This window comes from Lucilia cuprina, chromosome 6, assembly GCF_022045245.1.
Source record: "Lucilia cuprina isolate Lc7/37 chromosome 6, ASM2204524v1, whole genome shotgun sequence".
Classification (NCBI taxonomy): Eukaryota; Metazoa; Arthropoda; class Insecta; order Diptera; family Calliphoridae; genus Lucilia; species Lucilia cuprina.
The window spans coordinates 14,178,606-14,200,109 of NC_060954.1; the positions used below are offsets into that span (position 1 = coordinate 14,178,606).

The 21,504-nt window shown below is 32.7% G+C and overlaps 1 protein-coding gene across 1 annotated transcript in view; it reads right to left on the reverse strand.

Moving 5' to 3' along the window:
* Positions 1-13,286: 13,286 nt before the first annotated feature.
* Positions 13,287-21,504, reverse strand: part of LOC111678482 (tubulin beta-3 chain) — a 33,884-nt gene continuing 25,666 nt past the window's right edge. The window contains exons 2-4 of the mRNA XM_046953814.1: positions 20,417-20,525; positions 15,547-15,791; positions 13,287-14,571 (exon numbers count right to left, since the gene is read on the reverse strand). Of these exons, the coding sequence (XP_046809770.1) occupies positions 13,618-14,571; positions 15,547-15,791; positions 20,417-20,525 (1,308 nt within the window). The 3' untranslated portion in view covers positions 13,287-13,617. The remainder of the gene's footprint in view (positions 14,572-15,546; positions 15,792-20,416; positions 20,526-21,504) is intronic.

A 21,504-nucleotide genomic window follows, 5' to 3' on the forward strand; every position in this document is an offset into this window, starting at 1 on the left:
AATAAAGTGATTTTTATGTAGTTTTTATGAGAATTTGTTTTTAAAAGTCTCTGATTTAGTGTACATATGTGTGTGTTCAAGAGATTTGTACTTAAAACAATGCTGGTGGTCACGTGAGTACATTTTTCCTTTTAGATTTTTGTTGTAACAACGACCGACAGTGAAAATCTTAGAATTTCAAGGCGTCCTAATGGCTAGAATATTTTTTAGAAGTGATTTTAATGCTTAAATATAATGTGACCAACTAAAAGAAAAATACTTTAGAATAGACTATGTTGTACAAAGTAAACCCTACTGTTAGGCTATAGACTACACTATAGTTCAGATAAGAATTTAGACTGAACTAAAGATCATACTATAGAGTAGACTGCAGACAAGACTATAGACCAGATTATAAACTAGACTATAGACTAGACTATGGACTAGACTATAGACTGGACCATAGACTAGACTGTAGACTAGTCTATAGACTCGACTACAGACTAGACTATAGACTACACTATAGATTAGACTATATACTAGTTTATAGATTAGACTATAGAAGACTACACTATAGACTGGACTATAGACTGGACTATAGACTAGACTATAGACTAGACATAGACTAGACTATAGACTAGACTATAGACTAGACTATAGACTAGACTATAGACTAGACTATAGACTAGACTATAGACTAGACTATAGACTAGACTATAGACTAGACTATAGACTAGACTATAGACTAGACTATAGACTACACTATAGACTAGACTATAGACTAGACTATAGACTAGACTATAGACTAGACTATAGACTAGACTATAGACTAGACTATAGACTAGACTATAGACTAGATTATAGACTAGACTATAGACTAGACTATAGACTACTATAGACTAGACTATAGACTAGACTATAGACTAGACTAGAGACTAGACTATAGACTACACTATAGACTAGTCTATAGACTAGACTATAGACTAGACTATAGACTAGACTATAGACTAGACTATAGATTAGACTATAGACTAGACTATAGACTAGACTATAGACTAGACTATAGACTAGACTATAGACTAGACTATAGACTAGACTATAGACTAGACTATAGACTAGACTATAGACTAGACTATAGACTAGACTATAGACTAGACTATAGACTAGACTATAGACTAGACTATAGACTAGACTATAGACTAGACTATAGACTAGACTATAGACTAGACTATAGATTAGACTCTAGACTAGACTATAGACTAGACTATAGACTAGACTATAGATTAGACTCTAGACTAGACTATAGACTAGACTATAGACTAGACTATAGACTAGAATATAGACTAGACTATTGACTACACTATACACTAGACTATAGACTAGACTATAGACTAGGCTATAGACTAGACTATAGACTAGACTATAGACTAGACTATAGACTAGACTATAGACTAGACTATAGACTAGACTATAGACTAGACTATATACTAGACTATAGACTAGACTATAGACTAGTCTATAGACTAGACTATAGACTAGACTATAGACTAGACTATAGACTAGACTATAGACTAGACTATAGACTAGACTATAGACTAGACTAGAGACTAGACTATAGACTAGACTATAGACTAGACTATAGACTAGACTATAGACTAGACTATAGACTAGACTATAGACTAGACTATAGACTAGACTATAGACTAGACTATAGACTAGACTATAGACTAGACTATAGACTAGACTATAGACTAGACTATAGACTAGACTATAGACTAGACTATAGACTAGACTATAGACTAGACTATAGACTAGACTATAGACTAGACTATAGACTAGACTATAGACTAGACTATAGACTAGACTATAGACTACTATAGACTAGACTATAGACTAGACTATAGACTAGACATAGACTAGACTATAGACTAGACTATAGACTAGACTATAGACTAGACTATAGACTAGACTATAGACTAGACTATAGACTAGACTATAGACTAGACTATAGACTAGACTATAGACTACACTATAGACTAGTCTATAGACTAGACTATAGACTAGATTATAGACTAGACTATAGACTAGACTATAGACTAGACTATAGACTAGACTATAGACTAGACTATAGACTAGACTATAGACTCGACTATAGACTAGACTATAGACTAGACTATAGACTAGACTATAGACTAGACTATAGACTAGACTATAGACTAGACTATAGACTAGACTATAGACTAGACTATAGACTAGACTATAGACTAGACTATAGACTAGACTATAGACTAGACTATAGACTAGACTATAGACTAGACTATAGACTAGACTATAGACTAGACTATAGACTAGACTATAGACTAACTATAGACTAGACTATAGACTAGACTATAGACTAGACTATAGACTAGACTATAGACTAGACTATAGACTAGACTATAGACTAGACTATAGACTAGACTATAGACTAGACTATAGACTAGACTATAGACTAGACTATAGACTAAACTATAGACTAGACTATAGATTAGACTCTAGACTAGACTATAGACTAGACTATAGACTAGACTATAGACTAGACTATAGACTAGAATATAGACTAGACTATTGACTACACTATAGACTAGACTATAGACTAGACTATAGACTAGGCTATAGACTAGACTATAGACTAGACTATAGACAAGACTATAGACAAGACTATAGACTAGACTATAGATAAGACTATAGACTAGACTATAGACTAGACTATAGACTAGACTATAGACTAGACTATAGACTAGACTATAGACTAGACTATAGACTAGACTATAGACTAGATAGACTAGACTATAGACTAGACTATAGACTAGACTATAGACTAGACTATAGACTAGACTATAGACTAGACTATAGACTAGACTATAGACTAGACTATAGACTAGACTATAGACTAGACTATAGACTAGACTATAGACTAGACTATAGACTAGACTATAGACTAGACTATAGACTAGACTATAGACTAGACTATAGACTAGACTATAGACTAGACTATAGACTAGACTATAGACTAGACTATGACTAGACTATAGACTAGACTATAGACTAGACTATAGACTAGACTATAGACTAGACTATAGACTAGACTATAGACTAGACTATAAACTAGACTATAGACTAGACTATAGACTAGACTACAGACTAGACTATAGACTAGACTATAGACTAGACTATAGACTAGACTATAGACTAGACTATAGACTAGACTATAGACTAGACTATAGACTAGACTATAGACTAACTATAGACTAGAAAGACTAAGACTAGACTATAGACTAGACTATAGACTAGACTGGAGACTAGACTATAGACTAGACTAGAGACTAGACTATAGACTAGACTATAGACTAGACTATAGACTAGACTATAGACTAGACTATAGACTAGACTATAGAATAGACTGTAGACTATAGACTACACTATAGACTAGACTATAGACTAGACTATAGACTAGACTATAGACTAGACTATAGACTAGACTATAGACTGGACTATAGACTACACTATAGACTACACTATAGACTAGACTATAGACTAGACTATAGACTAGACTATAGACTAGACTATAGACTAGACTATAGACTAGACTATAGACTAGACTATAGACTAGACTATAGACTAGACTATAGACTAGACTATAGACTAGACTATAGACTAGACTATAGACTAGACTATAGACTAACTATAGACTAGACTATAGACTAGACTATAGACTAGACTATAGACTAGACTATAGACTAGACTATAGACTAGACTATAGACTAGACTATAGACTAGACTATAGACTAGACTATAGACTAGACTATAGATTAGACTATAGACTAGACTATAGACTAGACTATAGACTAGACTATAGACTAGACTATAGACTAGACTATAGACTAGACTATAGACTAGACTATAGACTAGACTATAGACTAGACTATAGACTAGACTATAGACTAGACTATAGACTAGACTATAGACTAGACTATAGACTAGACTATAGACTAGACTATAGACTAGACTATAGACTAGACTATAGACTAGACTATAGACTAGACTATAGACTAGACTAGAGACTAGACTATAGACTAGACTATAGACTAGACTATAGACTAGACTATAGACTAGACTATAGACTAGACTATAGACTAGACTATAGACTAGACTATAGACTAACTATAGACTAGACTATAGACTAGACTATAGACTAGACTATAGACTAGACTATAGACTAGACTATAGACTAGACTATAGACTAGACTATAGACTAGACTATAGACTAGACTATAGACTAGACTATAGACTAGACTATAGACTAGACTATAGACTAGACTATAGACTAGACTATAGACTAGACTATAGACTAGACTATAGACTAGACTATAGACTAGACTATAGACTAGACTATAGACTAGACTATAGACTAGACTATAGACTAGACTATAGACTAGACTATAGACTAGACTATAGACTAGACTATAGACTAGACTATAGACTAGACTATAGACTAGACTATAGACTAGACTATAGACTAGACTATAGACTAGACTATAGACTAGACTATAGACTAGACTATAGACTAGACTATAGACTAGACTATAGACTAGACTATAGACTAGACTATAGACTAGACTATAGACAGACTATAGACTAGACTATAGACTAGACTATAGACTACCTATAGACTAGACTATAGACTAGACTATAGACTAGACTATAGACTAGACTATAGACTAGACTATAGACTAGACTATAGACTAGACTATAGACTAGACTATAGACTAGACTATAGACTAGACTATAGACTAGACTATAGACTAGACTATAGACTAGACTATAGACTAGACTATAGACTAGACTATAACATAGACTATAGACTAGACTATAGACTAGACTATAGACTAGACTATAACTAGACTATAGACTAGACTATAGACTAGACTATAGACTAGACTATAAACTAGACTATAGACTAGACTATAGACTAGACTATAGACTAGACTATAGACTAGACTATAGACTAGACTATAGACTAGACTATAGACTAGACTATAGACTAGACTATAGACTAGACTATAGACTAGACTATAGACTAGACTATACTAGACTATAGACTAGACTAGAGACTAGACTATAGAATAGACTATAGACTAGACTATTGACTAGACTAGAGACTAGACTATAGACTAGACTATAGACTAGACTATAGACTAGACTATAGACTAGACTATAGACTAGACTATAGACTAGACTATAGACTAGACTATAGACTAGACTATAGACTAGACTAGACTATAGACTAGACTATATACTAGACTATAGACTAGACTATAGACTAGACTATAGACTACACTATAGAATAGACTATGGACTATAGACTACACTATAGACTAGACTATAGACTACACTATAGACTAGACTATAGACTAGACTATAGACTAGACTATAGACTAGACTATAGACTAGACTATAGACTACACTATAGACTACACTATAGACTAGACTATAGACTAGACTATAGACTAGACTATAGACTAGACTATAGACTAGACTATAGACTAGACTATATAGACTAGACTATAGACTAGACTATAGACTAGACTATAGACTAGACTATAGACTAGACTATAGACTAGACTATAGACTAGACTATAGACTAGACTATAGACTAGACTATAGACTAGACTATAGACTAGACTATAGACAAGACTATAGACTAGACTATAGACTAGACTATAGACTAGACTATAGACTAGACTATAGACTACTATAGACTAGACTATAGACTAGACTATAGACTAGACTATAGACTAGACTATAGACTAGACTATAGACTAGACTATAGACTAGACTATAGACTAGACTATAGACTAGACTATAGACTAGACATAGACTAGACTATAGACTAGACTATAGACTAGACTATAGACTAGACTATAGACTAGACTATAGACTAGACTATAGACTAGACTATAGACTAGACTATAGACTAGACTATAGACTAGACTATAGACTAGACTATAGACTAGACTATAGACTAGACTATAGACTAGACTATAGACTAGACTATAGACTAGACTATAGACTAGACTATAGACTAGACTATAGACTAGACAATAGACTAGACTATAGACTAGACTATAGACTACACTATAGAATAGACTATAGACTAGACTATAGACTTGACTATAGACAAGACTATAGTCGATAGATTATACTATACACTAAACTATAGACTAGACTATATACTAAACTATAGAGTAGACTATTGACTATACCATAGACTAGACTAGACTGTAGACAATACCGAAGGCTAAACTATTGAGTAGGGTTAACTGTAGACTAGACCAAAAGCAAGACTATTGGTAAGACTATACACTGGACTCTAAACTAGACTATAATATAGACTATTAACCAGTTGGTCTCATTCTATCACTTAGAACTTGTTTACTAACAGATTCAACCACAAACCAAGTGACAATTTATTATTTAACACAGTTGTTAGATACAAGTTTTAACAGGCAGCTAAACAGAAACGATGACAATGTGATAAAAACGGTCAGTGACTCTGTTTTTAATATAGTAAAGGGTTAATTAACAAGAAATTTTTTTATAAAAAAAAGATTACGAAGAATTAGTTTATGTGATATAATAGCATTTCTTTCGTTTTAAAGACGGCATAGTTTAGTTTATTTTGTTAATATGCAGTTATGGCTTTTTAAGCCATAAGTAATAGCAGTACATACCGGTACAAATTTATAATTATCACTTGGAAACTATTTCAAATACCAAAATAAATATTTAAACAAAACAAAGAGTTTAGTTGTAGATTTTTTGGTTTTGTTTTTTATTTAAACATTGTATTGTATTTAGGCATGCGAAAGACATAAACAAGAAAATAACAAATGACGGACAGACCGACTGACTTGGCTAACTTACAGGCTAACTGCAGTTACTTACCATAGTAAGTCCATTACAAGTCTGTCCGTATACTTGTCCATCTATCCCTCCCTTAGTCAGCCCCTGGCTTATGGTTGAATAGTTAAAAATGCTTCGTTGGTTGGCAGTTATTTTTTGCTGCCGTTTTTTTATTATTATTTTTATTTTACTTTTCAACTGCCAAAAGTGGGTCAGTGCGATGAAGTGCAGATTTTTATATCTGTTGATTTTTTTTACATTTTATTTTTTCATACTAATACTAACCGCAGAAAGAGGAAAAAATAACAACAACAACAATAATAATAATAACTAAAAATTAAATAAAATAAAATCAACAACTAAAAGTGTACGAGTACATAAGTACTAAACACAAAATTATGATGTGTTTGTGTGTCGAGTGCATGTTCATATAAACAAAAGATTTAGACAACAAACTTTTTTTAGGTTTTCTTGTTTTTTTTCCGTTTATTTTTCGGTTTTTTTTTACAACAAATCATATTTTGTAAGTTGAATAAACTTTTGGTGATAAAATTATACGATTAAACGATATGGGAAGGACAAGTCAGTTGTTATATAAAACATAATAAAATAAAATTTTTGTTTCATTTGGACAATAAAATAGTTACATGCATTTATAAAACAGCTATTTTAATAGGAAAAATTAGACCACCTAGGACCGAGCGTTTATTTTATAGTTTGTAGCTTATAACAGGTATCTTCTTTTGTATTTTTAATGTAAAAATTTTCTTTAAATCAAAAAACAAAAAAAAAAAACTTTAATAAGCCTCTTTAATCAAATAACTATTTTTATAATAAAGCTGTTTAATTGAAATGAAAATTCAGTAATTAAGTGCTCTTTTTTAGTACTTTATGATATCCGCCCAACACGCACGACATTTTCTGTACTTTTAACTACTCATAAACTATTGTAGTCCACATAATGGTTAATAGACCAGTCTGTAGTCCAATCTATAGACTATTATAGTCTATAGTCTAGTCCATAGTCTAGTCTATAGAATAGTCTATAGTCTAGTCTATAGTCTAGTCTATACTCTAGTCTATAGTCTATTCTATAGTCTAGTCTATAGTCTATAGTCTATAGTCTAGTCTATAGTCTAGTCTATTGTCTAGTCTATAGTCTAGTCTATAGTCTATAGTCTAGTCTATAGTCTAGTCTATAGTCTAGTCTATAGTCTAGTCTATAGTCTAGTCTATAGTCTAGTCTATAGTCTAGTCTATAGTCTAGTCTATAGTCTAGTCTATAGTCTAGTCTATAGTCTAGTCTATAGTGTAGTCTATAGTCTAGTCTATAGTCTAGTCTATAGTGTAGTCTATAGTCTAGTCTATAGTCTAGTCTATAGTCTAGTCTATAGTCTAGTCTATAGTCTAGTCTATAGTCTAGTCTATAGTGTAGTCTATAGTCTAGTCTATAGTCTAGTCTATAGTCTAGTCTATATTCTAGTCTATAGTCTAGTCTATAGTCTAGTCTATAGTCTAGTCTATAGTCTAGTCTATAGTCTAGTCTATAGTCTAGTCTATAGTCTAGTCTATAGTCTAGTCTATAGTCTAGTCTATAGTCTAGTCTATAGTCTAGTCTATAGTCTAGTCTATAGTCTAGTCTATAGTCTAGTCTATAGTCTAGTCTATAGTCTAGTCTATAGTCTAGTCTATAGTCTCTAGTCCTAGCTAGTCTATAGTCTAGTCTATAGTCTAGTCTATAGTCTAGTCTATAGTCTAGTCTATAGTCTAGTCTATAGTCTAGTCTATAGTCTAGTCTATAGTCTAGTCTATATCTAGTCTATAGTCTAGTCTATAGTCTAGTCTATAGTCTAGTCTATAATCTAGTCTATAGTCTAGTCTATATAGTCTAGTCTATAGTCTAGTCTATAGTCTAGTCTATAGTTAGTCTAGTCTATCTATAGTCTAGTCTAGTCTATAGTCTAGTCTATAGTCTAGTCTATAGTCTAGTCTATAGTCTAGTCTATAGTCTAGTCTATAGTCTAGTCTATAGTCTAGTCTATAGTCTAGTCTATAGTCTAGTCTATAGTCTAGTCTATAGTCTAGTCTATAGTCTAGTCTATAGTCTAGTCTATAGTCTAGTCTATAGTCTAGTCTATAGTCTAGTCTATAGTCTAGTCATAGTCTAGTCTATAGTCTAGTCTATAGTCTAGTCTATAGTCTAGTCTATATCTAGTCTATAGTCTAGTCTATAGTCTAGTCTATAGTCTAGTCTATAGTCTAGTCTATAGTCTAGTCTATAGTCTAGTCTATAGTCTAGTCTATAGTCTAGTCTATAGTCTAGTCTATAGTCTAGTCTATAGTCTAGTCTATAGTCTTAGTCTATAGTCTAGTCTATAGTCTAGTCTATAGTCTAGTCTATAGTCTAGTCTATAGTCTAGTCTATAGTCTAGTCTATAGTCTAGTCTATAGTCTAGTCTATAGTCTAGTCTATAGTCTAGTCTATAGTCTAGTCTATAGTCTAGTCTATAGTCTAGTCTATAGTCTAGTCTATAGTCTAGTCTATAGTCTAGTCTATAGTCTAGTCTATAGTCTAGTCTATAGTCTAGTCTATAGTCTAGTCATAGTCTAGTCTATAGTCTAGTCTATAGTCTAGTCTATAGTCTAGTCTATAGTCTAGTCTATAGTCTAGTCTATAGTCTAGTCTATAGTCTAGTCTATAGTCTAGTCTATTCTAGTCTATAGTCTAGTCTATAGTCTAGTCTATAGTCTAGTCTATAGTCTAGTCTATAGTCTAGTCTATAGTCTAGTCTATAGTCTAGTCTATAGTCTAGTCTATAGTCTAGTCTATTAGTCTAGTCTATAGTCTAGTCTATAGTCTAGTCTATAGTCTAGTCTATAGTCTAGTCTATAGTCTAGTCTATAGTCTAGTCTATAGTCTAGTCTATAGTCTAGTCTATAGTCTAGTCTATAGTCTAGTCTATAGTCTAGTCTATAGTCTAGTCTATAGTCTAGTCTATAGTCTAGTCTATAGTCTAGTCTATAGTCTAGTCTATAGTCTAGTCTATAGTCTAGTCTATAGTCTAGTCTATAGTCTAGTCTATAGTCTAGTCTATAGTCTAGTCTATAGTCTAGTCTATAGTCTAGTCTATAGTCTAGTCTATAGTCTAGTCTATAGCCTAGTCTATCGTCTAGTCTATAGTCTAGTCTATAGTCTAGTCTAGTCTATAATCTAGTCTATAGTCTAGCCTATAGACTAGTCTATAGTCTAGTCTATAGTCTAGTCTATAGTCTAGTCTATAGTTTAGTCTATAGTCTAGTCTATAGTCTAGTCTATAGTCTAGTCTATAGTCTAGCCTATAGACTAGTCTATAGTCTATTCTATAGTCTAGTCTATAGTCTAGTCTATAGTCTAGTCTATAGTCTAGTCTATAGTCTAGTCTATAGTCTAGTCTATAGTCTAGTCTATAGTCTAGTCTATAGTCTAGTCTATAGTCTAGTCTATAGTCTAGTCTATAGTCTAGTCTATTAGTCTATCATAGTCTAGTCTATAGTCTAGTCTATAGTCTAGTCTATAGTCTAGTCTATAGTCTAGTCTATAGTCTAGTCTATAGTCTAGTCTATAGTCTAATCTATAGTCTAGTCTATAGTCTGGTCTATAATCTAGTCTATAGTCTAGTCTATAGTCTAGTGTATTGTCTAGTCTACAGTCTAGTCTTTAGTCTAGTCTATAGTCTATTCTATAGACTAGTGCTTATTAAAATATAAAATTCTTAAAATATATATTTTTTTCTGTCACTTTAAAATAAATTGGTTTAAATACTTACTATTGTGTAGAGTTGTCTTGTAGTAAAGTCAACTACCATATTGTACAATCCATTGTGTACAAACTACACTTCTTTTATAGCATACGTTTAGGATGTATACTATTGATATTATCAATAACAAAAACTTTATAATATTACCGCCATCTATATGTCAAATATACAGTTACCTCAATAATATAACGATAATTGTTTCAAATTTTAGTTTTTCTAGATCTGAACTAGAACAGAACTAGAACTGAACTAGCACTGAACAAGAACTGAAATAGAACTAAAGTTGAACTCAACTAAATCTGATCTACTAGAACTGAGCTAGAAGTGAACTAGTAATGAACTAGAATTGAACTAGAAGTGAGCTAGAACGGAGCTAGAACTGGAACTTGAACTGAAATTCATCTAATCTAGATCAGAACTTGAAGTGAGCTAGAAGTGAAGTAGAACCGAAGTAGAACTGAACTAGAACTGAACTAGAACTGAACTAGAACTGAACTAGAACTGAACTAGAACTGAACTAGAACTGAACTAGAACTGAACTAGAACTGAACTAGAACTGAACTAGAACTGAACTAGAACTGAACTAGAACTGAACTAGAACTGAACTAGAACTGAGCTAGAACTGAACTAGAACTGAACTAGAACTGAACTAGAATTTAACAAGAACTAAACTATAACTGAACTAGATCTGAACTAGAACTGAACTAGAACTTAGCTAGAACTGAACTAGAACTTAGCTAGAACTGAACTAGACCTGAATTTGAATTGAGCTAGAACTGAAGTAGAACTGAACTAGAACAGAACTTGAACTGAACTAGAACTGAACTAAAACCGAACTATAACTTAGCTAAAATTGAACTAGAACTGAATTAGAATTAGAATTGAACTAGAACTGAACTTGAAGTGAGCTAGAACTGAAGTAGAACCAAACTAGAACTGAAATTGAACTGAACTATAACTGAATAAGAACTGAACTAAAACTGAACTAGAACTGAATAAGAACTGAACTAAAACTGAACTAGAACTTAATTAGACCTAAACTAGAACTTAACTAGGACTGAAATTGGACTGAACTTAATCTGATCTACTTGAATTGAACTAGATCTGAGCTAGCTAGCTAGCTAAAACTAAACTGGAACTTCAACTGAACTTAAACTAACCTAGATCTGAACTAGAAGTGAGCTAGAACTGAAGTAGATCTGAAATGGAAGTGAGCTAGAACTGAAGTAGATCTGAAGTAGAACTGAACTAGAACTGAACTAAACCAGGACTTAACTAGAACTAAACTAGATCTGAACTAAAACTGAACTAGATCTGACCTAAAACTGAACTAGGACTGAACTAGAACTGAACTAAAGTTAAATTAGAGCTAAAATTGAATAAAACCAGAAATAGAGTTAAATTAGCTTTAAAACTGAACTAGAAGTCTTTCGACTTGCAATTGAGACAAATAAGTCTATAGTGTCCTATGCCTCTACAATGTAGAGTCTACAGAGAGCTGAAAATGTGATTAACAAATTTCTACTTTTATAATTTATTAAAACCATTGATTTAAATTTCTACAAAAAAATCAATTTATTAATTTTTTAACAAAATTTTATTTTGATACAATTATTTGATATTTTCAAAAAAGAAGAAAAATTACATAATTTGCTTATGAATATAAAAGAGAATGAATTTTTATTTGCAAGAAAAATATGTTATATAAAAAGAGAATTATAAAAGAAAAATATTAAAATTAAAATATTATTGATAATTTAAAAAAAAAATTAATAATTAGTTTAAGAGAAATAAACTCAAGTTAAGTATGTAATGTTATAGTTGAAAAATGAAGATTTTTTTATATAAAAACAAACATTGCAATCTTTGGATAAAAGCTGTTAAAATAAATTATTGCCACATTTAAATAAAAAAAATATTAAAACTTGGAAAATAGGTTAAAAAGATAAATTATTTAATTTAATAATACGTTATTAATAAGAGAAAATTTTAAAACGAAAACTAAAAGAGATTTTGTAAAACTTTTAAGGTTTTTTTTTTGCTTTTATTAAGGGTCAGTCTTAGTTAATGAATTTGGTGTTTTTGAGAGGGAAATATTTAATTGAATTGATTAAAATTTTTCATTGTTTTGATCAACGTTTTAATACTTAAATGTCTACAAATATTAAAATGAAAGACATAGAGATGAGTTAAGAGAGTATGAGTGATGAGTGTGGTTTTTTGAAGTGACATATAGTATGAGAGTGTGAATGAGTAGTAAATAGTAGACAGAGAAATGCCTCCTAAGAGGTGCTGTTATAGGAAATAGTATAATGACTGGTGTTAATAATGAGAAAATGTTAAGTTTGATTTCTTAATTTTTGCAAATTAGTTTCTATTTAAAATTTCCTTTTTATATTTTATTAATAATAAAGTTGTTAAAAAAATCTTAAATTTAAGATAAAGTTTAAATATTTTTCAGTTTTCTTAAGCTTTTCTTAATCTCTTATAAAAAGCTTAGAACTTAATGTTTTTTGTTTTCTTTTTTAATTGAGAAGTTTTGGAACATTTCCGTTTTCTTTTTTGTTTTAAATTAATTGAGTACAACTAAGTTATCGTTTTAAACGTGAGTGTTGTCGTGAGTTTCGGTTATTATTTTTCGGCAAAACGAGACAAAAAGACAAAGAGGGAGAGAGAGTGTGTGTGTGTTGGGGTATATATTAACTTATAATTTTGTAGTGTGATCGTATGAAAAACAAACGCTTAAGCAAAGAGAATTTCAAAGAAAACACTTGAGAGTATTTAACAATGAACGTATTTCCTGTTCATAGCACACAGTTGTCTCAACTGCCACCTGACGTTCTCTTTGCAAACGTATCTCCAAAGCACACTCCTCGACATTTCTCTGACTTTTCGATTAAATGCAATCACCCTCAACCTCTTCTTGATGCACCTCAGGATCAAATTCATCATCAGCAGTCGCTTCTTGATATTGTTGATATTCCGAAACCAAATCGTTCATGTTACTTTCGGCCTCAGTGAATTCCATTTCATCCATACCCTCACCAGTGTACCAATGCAAGAAAGCTTTGCGTCTGAACATAGCGGAGAATTGTTCGGAGATACGTTTGAATAGTTCTTGAATGGCGGTGGTGTTACCTATAAAGGTGGAGGACATTTTCAAGCCCTTGGGTGGTATGTCACAAACAGCAGTCTTGACATTATTGGGAATCCATTCTACAAAGTAAGAACTGTTCTTGTTTTGTACCGCCAACATTTGTTCATCGACTTCTTTCATGGACATGCGTCCACGGAATACGGCGGCAACGGTCAAATAACGACCATGACGTGGATCACAGGCAGCCATCATATTTTTGGCATCAAACATCTGTTGAGTCAATTCGGGTACTGTTAAAGCTCTATACTGCTGAGAGCCACGTGAAGTGAGAGGAGCAAAACCAGGCATAAAGAAATGTAAACGTGGAAAAGGCACCATATTAACAGCTAATTTACGCAAATCGGCATTCAACTGGCCCGGGAAACGCAAGCAAGTGGTAACTCCAGACATTGTCAAGGAGACCAAATGATTCAAATCCCCATAACTGGGATTTGAAACCTTTAAGGTGCGGAAACAAATGTCATATAAGGCTTCATTATCAATACAATACGTTTCATCGGTATTCTCCACCAACTGATGTATGGACAAGGTGGCGTTGTAGGGCTCGACCACAGTATCCGAAACCTTGGGTGAAGGTACCACTGAATAGGTGTTCATTATGCGATCGGGATATTCTTCACGTATTTTGGATATCAATAAGGTACCCATACCAGAGCCGGTACCACCACCCAAAGAATGAGTCAATTGGAAACCCTGGAATGAAGAAAAGATGTCATTAATTTACATTTTGGAAATTTTAGTTTAGTTCTAATTCTAATTATTGTTCTGTTCCAGTCCTGTTTTAGTTCTGTTCTTGTTCTGTTCTAGTTCTGTTCTAGTTCTGTTCTAGTTCTGTTCTAGTTCTGTTCTAGTTCTGTTCTAGTTCTGTTCTAGTTCTGTTCTAGTTCTGTTCTAGTTCTGTTCTAGTTCTGTTCTAGTTCTGTTCTAGTTCTGTTCTAGTTCTGTTCTAGTTCTGTTCTAGTTCTGTTCTAGTTCTGTTCTAGTTCTGTTCTAGTTCTGTTCTAGTTCTGTTCTAGTTCTGTTCTAGTTCTGTTCTAGTTCTGTTCTAGTTCTGTTCTAGTTCTGTTCTAGTTCTGTTCAAGTTCTGTTCTAGTTCTGTTCTAGTTCTGTTCTAGTTCTGTTCTAGTTCCAGTTCTGTTCTAGTTGTGTTCTAGTTGTGTTCTACTTCGGTTCTAGTTTTTTCTAGTTCTGTTCGATTTCTGTTCTAGTTCCGTTCTAGATCTGTTCTGTTCTAGTTCTTGTTCTGTTCTAGTTCTTGTTCTGTTCTAGTCCTGTTCTAATTTTGTTCTAGTTTTTTTCTAGTTCTGTTCGATTTCTGTTCTAGTTTCGTTCTAGATCTAGTTCTGTTCTACTTCTGTTCTAGTTCTGTTCTAGTTCTGTTCTAGTTCTGTTCTAGTTCTGTTCTAGTTCTGTTCTAGTTCTGTTCTAGTTCTGTTCTAGTTCTGTTCTAGTTCTGTTCTAGTTCTGTTCTAGTTCTGTTCTAGTTCTGTTCTAGTTCTGTTCTAGTTCTGTTCTAGTTCTGTTCTAGTTATGTTCTAGTTCTAGTTTTGTTCTAGTTCTGTTTGTATACATTTCAAAAATCGTTGCCATCAACTGGTCTAGTTTATTGACTAATCACTGGTCCACAGTGACCAGAGACCAAAAGTCTTTAAAATTTTCTTAACTTACTTGTAAACAATCACAATTTTCACACTCCTTGCGTACAACATCCAAAACATTGTCCACTAACTCAGCACCTTCGGTGTAATGACCCTTGGCCCAGTTATTGCCAGCGCCTGATTGACCAAAAACAAAGTTATCGGGACGGAAGAGTTGGCCATATGGTCCAGAACGCACTGCTTCCATGGTACCGGGTTCCAAATCCAATAAAATGGCACGTGGTACATATTTGCCACCAGAGGAACGGGTAACCGCTACAAAACAAATAAAATACAAAAGAAAAGATATTAACAAAGTTAAGAAATTTTTACATTTTTCAAAAATTCCCCCTACAAGAGCTTGAATCATAGCAAAACTAATGCAGCTGTTTGAAAAACTATATTCAACACTAACAACGTCACATATTTTCTATTAACTTTCAATAAACAATAATTTATTGTTTTATTAATTTATTTTAGTTTTAAACGGGCCTGACCATTATAGGGGAAACATTGTAAAAATTGCTAAGAATTTTATTATTTATTTATATTACCAAAAAAAATATATATGTATATTAAACATTTTATGTCAATAACCCAAAAATATCGCTGTTTATATCTGAAAACCAAGTGGCTTCTGTTTAAAGTCTTTTTTTTTTTTGTAAAAATTTCACATCATATCAATTTCAATAAATCATACCTACAAGCCATCAACACTCTTGCCTCACAATACAAAAGCACAATAAACTTGGTTTAAATGCACGGCACGCGCGCATGCGTTTAATAGCGAATGACAAAAATGGAAGGAAGTTCGAAATGAAATAAAGAAGTTAAAGAACGTTCGAATGTACAAACGAACAGCTTTTGAGTAATGACGTGCATGCCACTCTGCCTCCATTCCAAACAAGGATCGAATCGATTACAATGAAATAAAGCAGTAAAGTTAAATAAAAATCTGTTGTTTAAGACATTTAGTCACAATAATAGTGATTGTAAGCAAGAGGCAGTGAGTGGGTATTGGGGTTGTAGTATCTATATAAATGTTAATAATGCGGTCAATTGCAAGTATTTCTTTGGAAGGGAAAGTGTGGGAAACTTAATGTTGCAGCAGGAATGTGTTGCAAGTCGTAGTCCTCTGAAATGGTAAAATAACGAGAATCCCAATTGTTAATTCGGTCATCGTTGATAAAAGAATAGAAACAATGTGAGTTTTAAAGTAACTAGAACAGAACTAGAACAGAACTAGAACAGAACTAGAACAGAACTAGAACAGAACTAGAACAGAACTAGAACAAAACTAGAACAGAACTAGAACAGAACTAGAACAGAACTAAGTAGAACAGAACAAGAACAGAACTAGAACAGAACTAGAACAGAACTAGAACAGAACTAGAATAGAACTAGAACAGAACTAGAACAGAACTAGAACAGAACTAGAACAGAACTAGAACATAACTAGAACAGAACTAGAACAGAACTAGAACAGAACTAGAACAGAACTAGAACAGAACTAAACTAGAACAGAACTAGAACAGAACTAGAACAGACCTAGAACAGAACTAGAACAGAACTAGAATAGAACTAGAACAGAACTAGAACAGAACTAGAACAGAACTAGAACAGAACTAGAACAGAACTAGAACAGAACTAGAACAGAACTAGAACAGAACTAGAACAGAACTAGAACAGAACTAGAACAGAACTAGAACAGAACTAGAACAGAACTAGAACAGAACTAGAACAGACCTAGAACAGAACTAGAACAGAACTAGAATAGAACTAGAACAGAACTAGAACAGAACTAGAACAGAACTAGAACAGAACTAGAACAGAACTAGAACAGAACTAGAACAGAACTAGAACAGAACTAGAACAGAACTAGAACAGAACTAGAACAGAACTAGAACAGAACTAGAACAGAACTAGAACAGAACTAGAACAGAACTAGAACAGAACTAGAACAGAACTAGAACAGAACTAGAGCAGAACTAGAACAGAACTAGAACAGAACTAGAACAGAACTAGAACAGAACTAGAACAAAACTAGAACAGAACTAGAACAGAACAGAACTAGAACAGAACTAGAACAGAACTAGAACAGAACTAGAACAGAACTAGAACAGAACTAAAACAGAACTAGAACAGAACTAGAACAGAACTAGAACAGAACTAGAACAGAACTAGAACAGAACTAGAACAGAACTAGAACTAGAACTAGAACTAGAACAGAACTAGAACAGAACTAGAACTAGAACAGAACTAGAACAGAACTAGAACTAGAACAGAACTAGAACAGAACTAGAACAGAACTAGAACTAGAATAGAACTAGAACAGAACTAGAACAGAACTAGAACAGAACTAGAACAGAACTAGAACAGAACTAGAACAGAACTAGAACAGAACTAGAACAGAACTAGAACAGAACTAGAACAGAACTAGAACAGAACTAGAACAGAACTAGAACAGAACTAGAACAGAACTAGAACAGAACTAGAACAGAACTAGAACAAAACTAGAACAGAACTAGAACAGAACTAGAACAGAACTAGAACAGAACTAGAACAGAACTAGAACAGAACTAGAACAGAACTAGAACAGAACTAGAACAGAACTAGAACAGAACTAGAACAGAACTAGAACAGAACTAGATCAGAACTAGAACAAAATTAGAACAAAACTAGAACAGAACTAGAACAGAACTAGAACAGAACTAGAACAGAACTAGAACAGAACTAGAACAGAACTAGAACAGAACTAGAACAGAACTAGAACTAGAACAGAACTAGAACAGAACTAGAACAGAACTAGAACAGAACTAGAATAAAACTAGAACAGAACTAGAACAGAACTAGAACAGAACTAGAACAGAACTAGAACAGAACTAGAACAGAACTAGAACAGAACTAGAACAGAACTAGAACAGAACTAGAACAGAACTAGAACAGAACTAGAACAGAACTAGAACAGAACTAGAACAGAACTAGAACAGAACTAGAACAGAACTAGAACAGAACTAAAACAGAACTAGAACAGAACTAGAACAGAACTAGAACAGAACTAGAACTAGAACAGAACTAGAACAGAACTAGAACAGAACTAGAACAGAACTAGAACAGAACTAGAACAGAACTAGAACAGAACTAGAACAGAACTAGAACAGAACTAGAACAGAACTAGAACAGAACTAGAACAGAACTAGAACAGAACTAGAACAGAACTAGAACAGAACTAGAACAGAACTAGAACAGAACTAGAACAGAACTAGAACAGAACTAGAACAGAACTAGAACAGAACTAGAACAGAACTAGAACAGAACTAGAACAGAACTAGAACAGAACTAGATCAGAACTAGAACAAATTAGAACAAAACTAGAACAGAACTAGAACAGAACTAGAACAGAACTAGAACAGAACTAGAACAGAACTAGAACAGAACTAGAACAGAACTAGAACAAAACTAGAACAAAACTAGAACAAAACTAGAACAGAACTAGAACAGAACTAGAACAGAACTAGAACAGAACTAGAACAGAACTAAAACTAGAACAGAACTAGAACAGAACAGAACTAGAACAGAACTGAACTAGAACAGAACTAGAACAGAACTGAACTAGAACAGAACTAGAACAGAACTAGAACAGAACTAGAACAGAACTAGAACAGAACTAGAACAGAACTAGAACAGAACTAGAACAGAACTAGAACAGAACTAGAACAGAACTAGAACAGAACTAGAACAGAACTAGAACAGAACTAGAACATAACTAGAACATAACTAGAACAGAACTAGAACAGAACTAGAATCGAACTAGAACAGAACTAGAACCGAAATAGAACAAAACTAGAACAGAACTTATATAGAACTGCACTAGACCGGAATTAAAACTGAACTCTGACGAATACTTTAGAAAAGAATGTAGTTCTTAGTGAAAGATCTGAAAATAAAGCTGATATTTCATATAGACCCAATGTATTTTCATGTTTCCCTTTCCAGTCCTCTTACAACGGATTATGCTATTAAAACAATAACAACATGAAAACAACAAAAAAGATCCGCAATGATGTTGCAAATGATTATTGATTGCCAGTCATCGTCTTGTAGTAAGTATGTCTATGTTATGTTGACACCTGCTGGGGATTTCATGATTGCACCCACAAATTGTTAAGCACTCCATAAAGTTAAAGAAGTTTATTTCTTTAGTAGTGGATTTGCAACTATTTATTGCAAATTGTACATAAATAAATTTGACGTGACTTTTTAAAACGATTAAGGAAATTTTCTTTAAAACCATAAGTTCTGTTGTGTACACTTGAAACTCTGACAGTGACCATTAGCGAAAAGGCAGGCAGGCAGTCAGACTTTAGACAGCAGAGTAACTTAAGTACTATTAACATTAATATGATCTGCACTTTATAGAAGTTTAGTAAGAATTGTAATGGGCATGTAATAAAGAAATAAAGAAAATAAACAAATTACATACTAAAATGTGATTCATCATAAAACATAAATATAAATCCAACTAGAAAAATGTTTATAAAATTATTTACAAATTGCAAATTACAAGCGTGCTGGAATGTTGTGGATGACGTTGAGTGGTATGATTCTTTTTATGCCTTCTTCGTCAGCATATGGACGGACATGTGATTTTTTGTGGTCATCATCTTTAGAATTATAAGTGGTGTACAGTAAATAATGATTACCACCGATCTACTTATTACTACCAGCACTTGAGTCACTGTTATTTCTAGCATTTCTATTTGTATATAATATTTAGATTTTAAAGATAGTAATGAGAAATCTTTGTAATCAAGAAATTCTTTTCAATAAATTACTATAGCTAGGAAGTACAATGTTGTAGGAATTTTTTAAATATCTATTTAAATTTATTTTATTATTACCTGAAGCTTCATTATAATATACACTGACACGTTCTAATTGCAAATCGCTTTCGCCATTGTAAATGCCATTACAGTCAATACCATGTTCTTCGGAGATAATTTCCCAAAACTGAAAATATAATTAAAGAAGAGAAATAAAGATTAATTTAAATTTTTGTTTTTTAATGAGGTCTTTAGCAGTAGACTACAGTTAGCTCTATAGCCTGGACAATAGTCTGGTTTATGGTTTCGAATATGGTTTGGACTATATTCTTGACTATAGGATATAGTCTCAGCTATATTCTGGTCGTAGTCTAATAAACCTGACTATACTCAACCTATATAGTTTTGAATATATTTAGGTCTATGGTCTTGACTATTGTCCGATCTATAGTCTGGTCTAAAGTATTGACTATAGACTAGTTTTTAGGATTGACTATAGTCTGGTTTTAAGGACTAACAACAGGATTGAGTCAATCGACAAGTCTTTACTATTTTATTATTAAAACTATAGTCTGATCTATAGCCTTTGTCTATAGATTTGACTTTAATCTGGACTTTAGTCTGATCTATAGTCTGTCTACAGTCTTGTCCGTCGATAGAAAATTCTAGTTTACTTTTAATTGAGTTTTCGTTCAGTTCTAGTTCAATTTTAGTCCAGTTCTAGTTCAATTTTAGTCCAGTTCTAGTTCAGTTTTAGTTCAATTCTAGTTCAGTTCTAGTTCAGATCTAGTTAAGTTCTAGTTCAGTTATAATTCAGTTCTAGTTCAGTCCTAGTTCAGTTCTAGTTCAGTTCTAGTTCAGTTCTAGTTCAGTTCTAGTTAAGTTCTAGTTAAGTTCTAGTTCAGTTCTAGTTCACTTCTAGTTCAGTTCTAGTTCATTTCTAGTCCATTTCTAGTTCAGTTCTAGTTCAGTTCTAGTTCAGTTCTAGTTCAGTTCTAGTTCAGTTCTAGTTCAGTTCTACTTCAGTTCTAGTTCAGTTCTAGTTCAGTTCTAGTTCAGTTCTAGTTCAGTTCTAGTTCAGTTCTAGTTCAGTTCTAGTTCAGTTCTAGTTCAGTTCTAGTTCAGTTCTAGTTCAGTTCTAGTTCAGTTCTAGTTCAGTTCTAGTT